The following is a 14,598-nucleotide window of genomic DNA, read 5'->3' as shown; positions in this document are numbered from 1 at the left end:
ACCAGAAATGATTCCTGAGCACAGAGTTAAGAGTAACACCCAAGTTTCAACAGGTGTGGCCCCCAAAACAAAATTCTCCCACGTAGTGTCAAATCCATCACATGTCATCCATCAGATCTAGGCTTCTTCAACTAAGGTGTATCTAATATTTTAAAGATCCATTTATGCTCAAATGAGCACTACAGATTAATATCATGATTTAAACTTTCTTGTGACCTTCAAATAACAGTATTTTCCTATACATGATGACCGCAATTCAGAAAAACTGACATTTAATAGGAGAACTATTACCTAAATGAAAATTCTCTTATTTATCCATGTATTTTGGGGGGGGTGTGGAGGGAGGGCAGGGGGGATGTTTTAATTTGGGGACTACAACCAGCTGTGACCAAGGCTTACTCCTGGCTCTGTACTCAGTGATCACTCCTGGCAAAGTTCTGAGGACCACTTGTGGTGCTGGGGATCAAACCCGGGGTGGCTATCTACACGGCAAGTTCTTTACATGCTGTACTAATTCTCCAGTTCAGAAAATGGACAGCAATACCAACTATCAGCAATAATTAACAATATCAATAATTAAGAATATCAACCAATAATTGCAGATTCAGAAAACCTATAATGCAGTAAGTTATAAGAAGTCTTAATGCTTAAACTGCCTAAAAGCTTTTCAGGCACATGAAACCTTTGCATCCCTGATTAATAAACAAAGCCTGCAGTAATATTTTCAGGTGAAGCCTCAAGAGAAAACTCTAGAATGGCCCTATCAATTCTTAATCCCCCCTGCTGGTCCCGTAAGTTTCATTTTCATTTTATGTATTAATAAAATGCTTTCCAACCATTGTATTACCATAAATCGGGGCCACTAACTCCAATTCTGCTTTCAAGTTCCCATGGGTACAAAAAGAAAAAGAAAGTTGCCATGGCTAGGCAGGTGGTTCAGCTCAGAGAGCCCAGAGCGCACAGCCCGCTGGGGAATCAGGCAGTCTGAGCATCAAGCAATGATTCTTCCCCCAAAACAGCTGTTTAGTAGGAAATCCCTTCCCCACACACAGCTCTTAGCCTCAATTTACAATGAACCCTGCAGAGCTTCCTGGATGAACTAAAACACCATCAGAATCAATACCAATTCTTCCAACAATTAAGCATCTCATCAGAAAGCACATTAGAAATATAAAATTTGCTCACGTCTAAGAGGCGGAGTGGCCTCTGCATGAGACACATGCGGTGCTGGGCAGCGGCAGCTTTGACAGGCTCAGGGACTCACCTCTGCTCTCATGCGCTTCGCTCTCCGGGCTGGGGGGCACATCTCCGAGGGCTGCACAGACTGCCTCTGGGGAATATCATGGGGCTTGTACTCCTTGTCCTTGGTGTCTGTGGTCAGGTTTGGCTTCTGCAGACACTAGAAATAAGGCAATTATATTGAAAAATTCCTCCCTTTCATCTAGAGAGAATCTGAAGGGACTTTTGCAAGATATGGTAACAGTTTATATAGATACACTATAGGCCTATGATTTTAAAGTTCTAAATAAAAGCAAAAAAAAAAAAGCAAAGATACGCATATAACTACCAATAATAAGCACATGAATATATAGATACATTAACTTTGTGAAAATGTTTAGCAGAGCAGGGCTGGAGAGAGAGTACATCAGGTAAGGGGCTTGCCTTGCAGGCACCCAACTTGGGTTGAACCCCTGAGATCCCATATGATTTCCTGAGCATCGCCAGGAGTAATTCCTGAGTGCAGAGCCAGGAGTATCCCCTGAACATCACTGTGTGTAACCTAAAAAACAAACAACAACAAAAAGGGCCATGTGTTCTGAGCATAGAGCAGGACCAACTCCTCATACTCGATGCTCAAAGGACCAGAGGATATAGTAGAGCAGGTAGGGCATTTCCCTTGCACATGACCAACTTGGGTTGAATCCCCGGCATCCCATATGGTCCCTGAGTCCCACCAGAAGCAATCTCTGAGTACAGAGGCAGGAGTAATACCTGAGCACCAATAGGTAAGGCCCCAAAACAAAATAAATTAAATTAAAATGTTTAGCAAATCATGTAATTACTGGCCCCACTCGAGCAAATCGATGAACAACAGGAGGACAGTGACAGTGACCTTAACTCATTAATCATTTGTTATCATGTCACAACATGCCAGAAGCAGACCCAAGACCTTCCCAATGGGGGACTGTGAATATCCCTGTTCATAACTTAAAAAGCCAGAACTGACAGACCCCTTAACAGCTCTAAAAAATATTCCCATACTCCACTAAGAATGTTATATTTTTAAGCTATTTAAAGTAGAAAAATAAAAGAATACAGTAGAAAAATAGCTCTATGGCTTTTTTTCAATTTTTAGAATCTAAAGAATGATAAGCAATATTCTACTATCCGAAGGTATCTTCAGAACTGAGGAAATAGTATCGGACTATTCTCCCTGATCAGCCTTCCACGTCTTCCAAAATACACAAGGCCAAGATTAATGGGTAGTCACAGCAATAATTTTTACTTCTGATTAGAAGAACATCTCTTTTTGTTTTGACTTTTCTTGTTAGTTTGATTCTAAACTAGCTGAAAGAGGACATATACTACCAGTATAACAAAATGACAACAAAATATTACCACTGGAAGTGGCTTTCAAGCACTACTCCCCGTCCTAAGAGAATTCATAAACATCATAAAGGCATTTTCAATGCAGATTTCGGTACCAAACGAACTTGCAAAGAGATGTTACTAAAATAATGGCATTCTAGAATCCTTGGTTCTACAAATAACATTTTACTATCAGTCTCACTAACAAAAAGGTCTTCCTCTAACATTTGCAGGGAGATGGCTAGAGAACAGTGCAGTGGGTAGGACCCTTGCCTTGCACACAGTCGACCCGGGTTCAATCCCTGGCATCCCATATAGTCCCCCAAGCCCGCCAGGCATGAGCCCTGAGGACATTTTTGGAAGAAAGGAAAGGAGGTAAGGAGGGGAAGGAGAGAGGGAGGAATAGGAGAAAGAAAACAGAGCAACCATCTAGCAACATCTACTTCTCACACTTAAGAAATATGAGCTACAAAAGAATACTTACACTTACATATACTTTGAAATTATGAACACATAAATTATCTAGCTGGAAAAATTAAATATCCTGACATTTCTCTAAAAATGTAACAAAAGTGGAAAACCCACGAAACAAAATACTGACTTCCACACAAAATCCAGAACTGTTCCCCCTCAAACACGATGTCTCAATGTAGAGTGAAAGAAACCAGTTTAAGGCTAGTCGCAAATACTCACTCTTAGACTGTCTCCAGACAAAAATAGGTTGTAGGGATTGAGGATTCTCTCGTAATGCCCTCTGATATGTGAGCCCACAGCTTTGCCAGGGGCAAAGCCCATCTTGGTGGCAATTTTGGTCCATTTTCTATCCTTGCAGACAACTGCAAACCCGCCTTCTTCTGCAACTAACTGTTAAATAATAAAAGCAAAAGGGTTAATAAGTATCTGTTTGGAAATCATTCCTACTTCCCCATATGCCTTGCAGGACAAATGTTCTCAGCTGTGCTAACCTTAAATTTTTAAATTTCTGGGCAGAGAGCGAACAGAGGGCAGAGCACTGACCTTGCAAGCAGCTGGCTGGGTTCAATCCCAGCACCACATATGATATGGCCACCCGAGTGCCACCAGGAATGATCCCTGAGCCCAGAGTCAGGAGAAAGCCCTGAGCTCCACCAGGTGTGACACCACCCTCACCACCCCATCCCCCTGCACCCCCGCCAAAAAATATATAGATATATAGATATAGATATATAGGTATAGATAGATAAGATTTTCCAGGGCCAAGGAGGTAACTCAAAGAGACAGTGAACATGCCAGAAGTCAAACTCAATGACATGGTCTCCTGAGCACTGCTGGGAGCACCAGGCATCACCACCTGCATGCAGGCACAGCCTTTCTAGTCAGGGAAGCGACTTGAAAAGCTGGAGCACGTGTTTTATATATTAAGTCCAGGTTCAATCCCTAGGCCGCAGCTCTGGAGCGCCACAGGAATAGCTCCTAAAGGAGGCAGGCAGACAGGCCAGCAACAATAAAAGAAAATAAATTCTCAGGCACTACAGATATGGCCCAGTGGTAATAAGCCTGTATTACACGTGAGACCCGGGTTCAATCCCAGGTACCACAAAGATAAACATATGTGGTTTCTCGTCGTTGTTGTTGTTTTTGTCGCCCCTCCATCCACCACGCCTCTCTGCAACATCTGGTAAAGCTCTGTGCTTAGATTATCAGCTACTAGTGGGAAGCAGAGGATCATATGTGGTGCCAGGGACTGATTCTGGGTCAGCCACATGCCAGGTAAGTTCCTCAACCCCTGTACCATGATTCTGACCCATATATATTACCTAAATCAAAAGAAAATATACATCCAATACTCTTTATCTGGGGGGGAACGGGGGAGAGGGGAGGTTTAGGCCATACCCGGCAGTGCTCAGGGCATCCTCCTGGCAGGCTCAGGGACCATACAGGGTGCAGGGGATACAACCTAAGGTGGCCATGTGCAAGTAAGTGTCGTGCCTGCTTACTATGGCCCCAGGCCCCACAAAACTCAATTTAAGCTAGAAAATTTTAACACTGCATCTGAAAACACAGTACACAAATCTTTTGGTACCCCCAAAAAAGATGCTTCTCAACTCCTGAAGAACCCAATATTTTTTCTGGGAAGAAAAACACATAAATAATGAGCTGCTAATAAAGTCAGAGTCTAGCGCTTGATTCTACTTCTTGATCCATAAAATTGTATCATGAATACTAAACTGTGAGCACAGCAGCAAGCTTGATAGAAAGAATACAAACTCCAAAGGTAAGTGAAACTATATTTGAGGGAATTTTTTTTGGGGGGGGGGGGGGGTGAAGATGTTTCGTGCCACACCCAGTGGTGCTCAAGGTTTACTCCTGAGCTCACTTATTCTGTGCTCAGGGATCACTCCTGGTGGGCTAAGAGAACAATCTGCAGTACTAGGGATCGAACCCAGGTCGGTCAAATACAAGGCAAGTGCCCAACCCACTCTACTACACCTCTCCAGTCCCTCTTGATTAAATTTTAACTTGATCTTATTAGTTTGGTCAAACTTCTATCCAAGACTAAGTTTTCTCAAACTTAGTAACACAGAGAAAAATTCCTTCTAAGGAAATAAAATTTAAGTTTAAAATGATAAACAGGAGGCAGGCAAAAGAAAATCCAGTTCTCAAAACTGGAGTAGCACCTCATCAGCCAACTGAACTGATAATCTCATTTTAATATTTCAAACAATAACCCCCTTTTTAGGTAATGATCAAATTCACACTGTCAGACAGTATTAAACAGGAAAGATGATTACTTGCTCTTTACCTTATTGAGCTGAAACAAGTCCAAAATTTTCCTCTCCACATGTGGAATTTTCAGTGTACTTCCCTGCAACTCCCAATACTTCGCAATCTGGTCCAAGAAATTTAATTTTACACGCGTTTGAGCCTAAATAACAAAGAATGGAGTTTTAATGCTGTTGAACTCATCTTAGCCCTACTGCCTGAGTTAAATGATTATACAGTAAAAACAAAAGTTTGTTTCAGTCCCTACCATGTGCAGATAAGGGGTTAGCAACACCCAGAATGTCCCCTCTCACAACTACCTCAGTAGGCTTTCTAAAAGGTACTCCATTTACAGGTATAAATAGTCATGATTCTTCTTTAATCGTACAAATTTATGACAGGCAAGCATCTCTATTTTCTTGGGGGGTGGGAGGTGGAGCCATACCTGGTGATGTCCAGGGGTTACGCCTGGCTCTGCACTCAGGTATTATTCCTGGTGATGCGCAGGGAACCATGTGGCATGCTGGGGATTGAACATCGGATCAGTCTACGCAAGCACCACACTGTAACTCTGGCCCCTGACAAGTAAGCTTCTATATACCTCTCGGTCTTCTCTTAACTTATGTATTAAATATGTTTGGGGAGGGGGGCCACCCTGCAGTGTTCAGGTCACTCCAGCCCCATATCAGGTATTTTTAAAACCTATTCTCTTTAGTGCCACTTTTCTTATTTGCTTACACCAATTTCAAAACAGATTCATAGTAATGATTCTTTATCAATTTTACTAAGTCCTGATAACAGGTAAAAGATAGCCAGGGAAACATCCTTAAATATCATTCCTTTAACAAACTGTCTCCACTGTCTACAAGTAATTTCTTAAAATTTTTCTCATGTTTCTTTGTCCTACTTGTAAACTATGTCAGGCAGTTTTAGGTCTTTTATCTTGTGCTCGAATGAATAAAAGTGAAGTCAATGCTCAAATGTTCCCAGACTCTGAGAGCTCAACGTTAGTCCCTGTCTCCTATCTCTCCAGTTCAACTTGAAAATACACTGAAATACACCTGCATACCCCAGCCACTATCATATTACACTCATCCATCCACCCAGTTCTACAAATTCAAGACTCAGTCATGCAAAGCTGTTAAACCTCATAGGAACATGAGTCTCCTGGGTGAAAATTCTGAGGCGCCCTCGGAAGGAACGCCAACTGAGTCCCTGCCCTGAAGTCCGGGCAGCTGCACCCAAATAGTCCAAGTCCACTGCTTCACAACTTAGCTCTGCAGAGTCACTGAACTGACGAAAACTTCAGGTACACCAGTTTTCAAGCTCAGAACTCTGGATTCTTCTTGGAAAGGGGGCTGACAAGCACCCCTCCTTCTGGAAGCCCCACAGCCACACCCACAGCCCCCAACCCCAGGTAAACTCATGGGCAGAGCTCTACAGAGCCTGGAGTTCCTGGAGACGGACATGGAAGTAGGAGCACATAAAATTTGATGGGAAAGTAACATAAAAGCCAAATAAGCTCAATAAGGGGGGGGGGGGGACCCAGAAGGCAACACATAGCTTAGTAAACCCTCAGGCAAGGCCTTAATGACCCTGTACCCTGTGGTAAAATAAAATAATTCTCATAAGTTTTCACTTATTGGAGTATTTTTTGAGAATTCTGAGTCACTTAATTGTAATAAGCAATATTACAATTAAAAATAATTTAATTGCAAGTACAATATTACAATTAAATAAAAATAATTTATTTTGTGTCTGCTCAGAGGGCAGGCATGAGGGGTAGCTGAGGAAAATGGGGACATGGCAGGGAAAAGTCCGCAGGCTGAGCCTTAGCTTGAGCCTTTGCTCTGCACATGGCCAGCCTGGGTTTGATCCTGACCTGTTGTGGTCCCCCAAACCTGCAAGGAATGAGCCCTGAGCATCGTCAGGGATGGCCCTAAAAACATAAAAAATAACTTTTCTTTAATGAAGTGTTCTCTTTAACATGAAATTTAGCTTCCTGTAAAGGCCTTTCCATTCGTTTTACAGTGATTAACAACTCATCCATATTCTCATTCACAAACATTAGATCTGGGGTAAAGCTTCTTCAAAAGAAACATTCCTAGAATGCAAATGCAGGCTATCTGAACAGTTGTTCACAAACTACCTCCAGGAGTGTGGGGAAAACAGACCAAGGGACCGGAGTGCATGCTTTATATGCAGGACCCTAGGTTCAATTCCTGTCACCAGTGTGCTGCCCTGAATACAGCCTAGTTGTGGGCCTCTCCTCCCAAAATATACACTACCTCCAATTCATTCAGCCTCTGGATACGTGGAGTAAAATGAAGTTTATCGACATCACATGCAAATGGTGGCTGCCAATCCTAGGGAAGAAGCAAAGGCATTTTATTAAAAGAATGTATAATTCTGACATTTTAAAATTTATTTAGAATGAAAATCCAAAATAAGTAAAGCAGAACATATCAACGAGCAGTTCTCAGTCATACTTCCACGGAAACAGCAAAACAGGCATGAATACCTACCCCATACTCTATACTCTGCACACTTCCCTACTCAAACTCTTCCAAATGAGCAATGTCAGAGAGACTCAGTCTGATCCCCAGGAGAAAGATATCTTTCTTAATTCCAAATTAGAATATGAGGAAAGCTGGAGAGCTAATACAGAGTTAAGGCACTTGCCTTGCTTGTGGCCAACCATGGTTCAACTCCTGGCATCATATGGATGGCCCCCAACCCCCATGGAGCAGTGATTACAGTGAGTACAGAGTGATTACAGTGTGATCAGAGTGATCAGTGAGTACAGTGAGTACAGTGAGTAGAGAGTGATTACAGTGTGAGTACAGAGTGATTACAGTGATTACAGTGAGTACAGAGCCAAGAGTAAAGCCTGAGCACCGCTGGGTGTGGCCCAACCCCACCTGACCCTCACAGAAGGGCCTACAGTTGGAAAAATAGGAGTCCTAGGATTGGACAGGAGTGCTTGATGGCTGTACCAGATAACCACTCAAAACCCAGTCTCAGAGGTCTAGTGGTAGCCTAGTGAAGCATCTCTCTCGCAAGCTTAAGGCTGGGCGTTCAACCTCCAGCACTGAGCATGATCCGGCATTACTGCTTCTTGGAATCTCCAACACCACTGCGGTATGTAATCTCTGGTCATGGCAACAGTAACAGAAAGAGGAAAAGGGGAATTCATAATAGAAACAAAATGAAAAAAATATGGTGCCAAGTGCACATTCTGGTTATTTTACTAAGACAGTGTGAAACAGTCCACTGTACTTTTCTAAGTGCATGAGTTCTATCAATCAAACACAGCAATCAGAAATAATTACACTCATGGGACTTTTAATCCACTGCCAGCAGAGCTAGCTAAATTCAATGTTCTAAATTCAGATTTTTTTTTTGGTGGGGGCTGGGGGGGGTCTACATCTGGCAGTGCTCAGGGCTTACTCTTGGCTTTATTCTCAGAGATCACTCCGGGCAGGTATGGGGACCATATGGGGTGCAAAGGATTGAACATAGGTCAGCCGCATGCAAAGCAAACACCCTAGCCTTTATACTATTGCTCAAGGACCCAGATTCTTAGTTTCTAAATTACTGACAGCAACACAAAACTGCTACATAAAATCTCAAAGGTCCTAGGAACTTCCTCTAAGAGAATTTTTAGAGTGCGAAGAGATAATACGGAGTTAAGGCTTAAACCTGCCTTTCGGTGCAGCCAACCCCAGTTCAATCCCTGACCCTGCAGATGGTTCCCTGAGCAAAAACTAGGAAGCCAGAAGTAGTCTCGCTGAGTAGCTGAGCACTGCTGGGTATACCCCTCCCCCCAAAATTTGTAAGTACTTTAAAAGGCATGTCAAAGTAAGTTGGGCATGACAAAACTATTAAATTGTAAAAAGATTTCAATGCCACCTTTGTGAAAAGCACTAAGAGAAGACTTCCTGTTCAGTCCAGGAGATGTGCTTATGACACCCACCCATGCAGTTGCAAGCCCGGCCCATGACAAGCATTGCAAAAGCTTCATTTATAAGTGACAAAGCAAGCAAGGCTGCTATTTCCATGTCCCAACATGGAATCTAGTGGGTATTCACTGCCAGTGCCCACCAGGCACGCTTTGTCATACAAGGAGTGCATGCACAGTCCTCCAAACAGAGATGCAGTGTGTTAGGAAATGCTGCTCTCACTTCCCCAGTCTCTGAGGATCTCCAACCCACTGCAACCAAGTGTTCCAGCACTGCCACTAAGTATGTGAATCCCAGACACAGCAACAATAGAAAAATGAACTATCATCAAAAATATTATCACCAAATATTGTATTACATGGGCTGGATGGAACGATAGCACAGCGGGTAAGGCGTTTGCCTTGCACACAGACAACCTGGCCAACCCGACTTCGATTCCTCCGCCCCTCTCGGAGAGTCCGGCAAGCTACTGAGAGTATCTCACCCACACGGCAAAGCCTGGCAAGCTCTCCGTGGCGTATCTGATATGCCAAACACAGTAACAATTGTCACAATGGAAATGTTACTGGGCCCGCTCAAGCAAATCGATGAACAACGGGAGGACAGTGACAGTGATTGTATTACATTAAGTTCTGGCCTGAATCTTACTTTAGGAAATAGTCATAGTCACAACAATCTCAACTTTTGAAGATGCTCAACTTCAAAATATTCATAACAACCAATACAAAATTGTTTCGGTTCTGCTTTGGAGGGCACCATTTGGGATTTGGAATGAAACATTCGAAATATGGTGGTGGGAAGGTGCGATGGTAGTGGAGCTGGTGTTCGAATAGTAATGAATTATTGTGAACAACTTTATAAAAAAGAAAATCTTAGATAAAATAAAAAAGAAAGATGCTAAACTTTACCATTAAGGACTTTATGTTCTTTCAACTCAACTCTTGCTTTCAGAATTTTTCACCATAGCAATTTCAACACAAGTGGAAGGCTCCCCTCTTGTTTTCTTCCCCGCAATTTCTCCAATATTCTTTATCAGGGGCAGAAGGTGCTCAGGAGGCCTAGGCGCCCCGATCAGCAATTCTGGGCCAATAAGCCCCTACAGTGCTGCACCCAGAGATGTTCAGGGACCAAACCGGGGGCTTCCTGATAGTGCGCACTCTGACCCCCAATATTCATCTTCTTTCCCCCCTTCAGTGCTGTCATCATCTCACACCTGAGTGTTGCTCACGGAGGCAGCCCATCAAACTGCAGAACTAGCATGCTCAGCCAGCAGTTGCTGCTCATGCATTTTCCTAGCATCTTTTTTTGTAGTTGTGGTGATAGTGTGGTAGTATACTTTGTCAGTTTTTGCCCCAGAGACTGCGTGACTGCAGGGGACCATAGGGAGCAATCCTGGGTACTGCTCTCCACATGCTCAGCACGATCCCTGAGAATCAGACACTGACCTTAAGTGCATGCCCCTGAGGCCCGGAGGCGGGGGCCCCCCCTCCACTATTCATCAAGTACAGGACCAGAGAGAGAGCTAACTGGGCATGTGGGGGGCCTACGTTTGAACACCCAAATCTCTTGGTCCCTTGAGCATCATGCCAATAGTAGCCCCTAATTAACTCAGGAAACAGCCCAGAAACATTTTTAAAAAGCACCATGTCACTTTATGCTATTTCATATAAAGTTGAACAAATGTTTATGAGACAGGTTCTGAACACAGCCAGGAGTTACTATGTTCAGAGGTCGGCTCTATTCTGTCTTCGGTGGCCCAGGATTAACTAACTCCCGCCCCTGATGGTCCCTTGGAGCACCTCCAGGGGCTATCCTGAGCACTGATCCGGAGCAGTCTCTGTACACTCTAGGGTGTGGCCCTGAATCCAAAGTCAAGCACAGCAAAATCTTTATAGTGCCTGATGTTTACAAAGTAAATGTTCAACAAACCATTACCTATTAGGAAATGCACATGTTTTAAAGCTTAAGCTTCCAAGATAAAGTTCCAACTTTTCTCTTTCTTTTGGGGCAGGGGGAAGGGGGAGGAGGGTAAGGCGTTGGTTATATAAGTTTTAATTCTCTAATCTTCACATAAAATTATGTGAAATGGAACCCACAAACTAGTATGTAACATACAAGATCCATCAGCGTGTTTTTTTCTTTTTAACATTTATTTTTCAATGGGTCCAGAGAGTAGTATGACAGGCAGGGCCCTTTCCTTACCCCACGGTTCAAAGCCCAGCACCCCGCGTGGTACCCCAAGCCCCGCTAGAGTGATCCTTCAGCAGAGCACCAGGAGTAAGCCCTGAGCACTGTCAGATGTGCCCCCCCCCCCCCAAAAAAAAAAGAAAGGAAAAATGTCGCTTGCTCTTCAGGCCCGTGTTCTTCATTTAATACATGCTCATCTGCTTGTCTGCATGTCTGCTTACTCCCGCTCTGGAGAAGTCTATATTTCCTCTCTTCCTCTCCCTCACATCTTTCTAAGTAAGTTTGTTCAGTTAAAAACTATCTTGTTTCGAACAAACAAAACAATGGTTTCCTCAGGTCAGGGATGTGGCTTAGAGGTGGAGCACATACTCTGTGTGAATATGGCCCTGAGCTCAATTCCTGGCTCTGCAAGATTAAATGGGAATAAAATAATTTTCCTAGACAACACTAAAGCTTATTGTGAGAATTTCAAAAATGACATACAGTGAAAAGAAAAATTATACACAATCCCAGAGAAAGTCTGTTACACTATGCTATTATACAAACTTCTGGTGGTTTTTTCCCCCCCTAAAATACTTCTATTTAAATACTCGAAATACGGTGGCAGGAAGGTGTAATGGTGGTGGGATTGGTCTTTGAATATTACATGTAATAAATTATTATGAACAACTTTATAAAAACAAAATTAAATTTAAAAAATTTAAAAATAAAAAATACTTCCATTTGAAAGTCAGGGCTGAGCTACAGCTTAAACACTTATTTTGTATACAAGAGAGCTCCAGGTTCAACTCTTGGTGCCAATGGTCCAGCAACAAATTAAAAAGAAACATTTTTAAACAACAAAAAAGTTGCATTGTTTTTTACTGTAAACACCTACTATTTCATTCTAGTAATAGTTCATAAATATTCTAACCACATTTAGAGATTTATTTTCCAATGTTATCTATTGTAAACAAAACATTCTTCTAGGAAACATGTTTTAGCCTCAATGATCAAACTTCAGAGACTGCATTTTCAAGAAAAAAAAAGAAAACAATTTGATTGTAGATCTATCTAGCAACAGCCTGGGAGCAGACATCTTACAAATACTCAGAACTCACAAGTGTCAATACCATCAAAGGTCAGATGACAAAGAGTTTCCATAGTTAAGAATCCTAAAAACGCCTGACAGATGTGCGGTGATATCCTGGATGGGATCCTGAACCGACGACATTCAGTCACAACTAAGGAAATCTGAATATAGTACAGACCCAAGTTAATTAACAACGTGTCTAACACAAAACAGTAATGAAAGGGGGAGTGATAATGGTGTTAATTACACTATTCCCATTTATTTTGGTAATCTAACAAAGTTCTAAAATAAAGTCTATTTTTGTTTGTTTTGGAATCACTCCTGGCTCAGCACCCTACCACTGGGCTATCTCACCAGTCCTATTTGTACTTTATGAACTTTCACTGGCTAGAAGCAGAGTGGTGAAGTAACAAATTTTTACTAAACCAACCCTCCACTGGTTTTGAAATGCCCTCAAAGGAGGAGCACAAAAAGAAACCTCTTACCTACAGAGAACACATTTACTCCTACTTAAAGTTTTATGGGCAACACCAGGTGTGCTCAGGGCTTACTTTTGGCTCTGAGCACAAGGACCCTGGTGGGCTCAGGGGACTCTATGGGGTACCCCATACAGAACCTAAATTACCAAGACAGACAAAGAAATCCAAAACCCTTCTGAATTCAACTTCCACCCTGAACAATTGTAATAAATGTTTAGACAATAAACAATTGTAATAAATGTTTATTGATGTGACGATGATGATGATGATAATAATAATAATCCTGTCCTGTCCTCCAATTGTTCATTGATTTGCTCAAGCAGGCACCAGTAACGCCTCCATTGTGAGACTCATTGTTACTGTTTTTGGCAAATCGAATATGTCATGGGTAGCTTGGGTAGCTTGCCAGGCTCTGCCATGGGGTGGGATACTCTCGGTAACTTGCCAGCTCTCCAGGAGGGCCGGAGGAATCGAACCCAGGTTGGCCCAGGTCCGCCGCGTGCAAGACAAACTCCCTACCCGCTGTGTTATCGCTCGAGCCCAATAATAATAATAATAGAAGAAATCCAAAACCTAAAACAATAACAATAACAATAATAATAAAAGAAATCCAAAACCTAAAACAGCATCATCCACTCAACTACCATCTTAGGAATGAAAATAATAACAAGTGTTTATAAACAGTTTCCTTGGGGAGGAGGGAGGTGGTTGGGATTGGGAGGGAAACTGGGTATATTGGTTGAGGGAAGGTAACACAGGTGGTGTTGGAACACAAAATGCTTGAAACAACTGTGTAATGAACAACTTTGTATATCGGTTTTTAATAAAAACCAATTTTAAAAACGTTTCCTTGGGGGAAAATTGGCAGAATTCAGTTTTCACACCTGGTCCTGTATAAAATGATATCAGCACACTGAAGTGATTTACACTCCCTATAGGACAGGAAGATCAGAAATTTCTCATGTCAATTCAATAACATCTATACCATAACGACGTAAAGAAGTTATGCTCTCCCATCTATGGTGTCAGCACACTTGAACGGAAGGTGCAAGTTAAGAAAAGACATTCTTTTAAAAGCATCTAGGGGCCGGAGCAATAGTACAGCAGGGAGGGTATTTACCTTGCACACAGCCAACCCGGGTTCAGTCTGGCATCCCATATGGCTCCCCAAGCACCGCCAGAGTAATTCCTGAGTGCAGAGCCAGGACTAACCCATAAGCATTGCTGGGTGTGACCCAAAAAGAAAAAAAAAATCATCTAAATTTGATTTTTTTTTAATCTGGGAAAGGGTGTGAGAAAAAAAGGGGCAACCCGTCTCAATATTCTATCCCAAATGCCCAACCCACTGGGGCACCATGGGCAGGTCAGTATCCCCACCCTGACGCTCAGGCCTCCTCCCAGCCAGACCATACGCCGTACCTCTTGGCCTACGCAAACCTGTCACCCTGAGACAGTCACTAGAGACTCTGCTTCGATTAATGCCCTACCTTAAACCCTATTTGCAGACTAGAGGGATGGTAAGGGGGTCATGGCACTTGCCTGCATGTGTCAACTCCAAGGCCATGGC

The 14,598-nt window shown here is 42.7% G+C and overlaps 1 protein-coding gene across 2 annotated transcripts in view; it reads right to left on the bottom strand.

Moving 5' to 3' along the window:
* The window catches only part of KDM5B (lysine demethylase 5B), an 80,103-nt gene that overhangs the window by 47,023 nt on the left and 18,482 nt on the right, over positions 1–14,598 (bottom strand). For both annotated transcript variants that reach the window (XM_056110648.1, XM_056110649.1), the window contains exons 2-5: positions 7,620–7,697; positions 5,372–5,494; positions 3,283–3,453; positions 1,265–1,399 (exon numbers count right to left, since the gene is read on the bottom strand). In XM_056110648.1, the coding sequence (XP_055966623.1) occupies positions 1,265–1,399; positions 3,283–3,453; positions 5,372–5,494; positions 7,620–7,697 (507 nt within the window). The remainder of the gene's footprint in view (positions 1–1,264; positions 1,400–3,282; positions 3,454–5,371; positions 5,495–7,619; positions 7,698–14,598) is intronic.

The sequence above is a fragment of the Sorex fumeus genome, unplaced genomic scaffold (assembly GCF_029834395.1).
Source record: "Sorex fumeus unplaced genomic scaffold, SorFum_2.1 ptg000010l, whole genome shotgun sequence".
Lineage (NCBI taxonomy): Eukaryota > Metazoa > Chordata > Mammalia > Eulipotyphla > Soricidae > Sorex > Sorex fumeus.
Note: the sequence above shows the minus strand (reverse complement) of the source record. Positions and strands in the feature narration are given on the sequence as shown.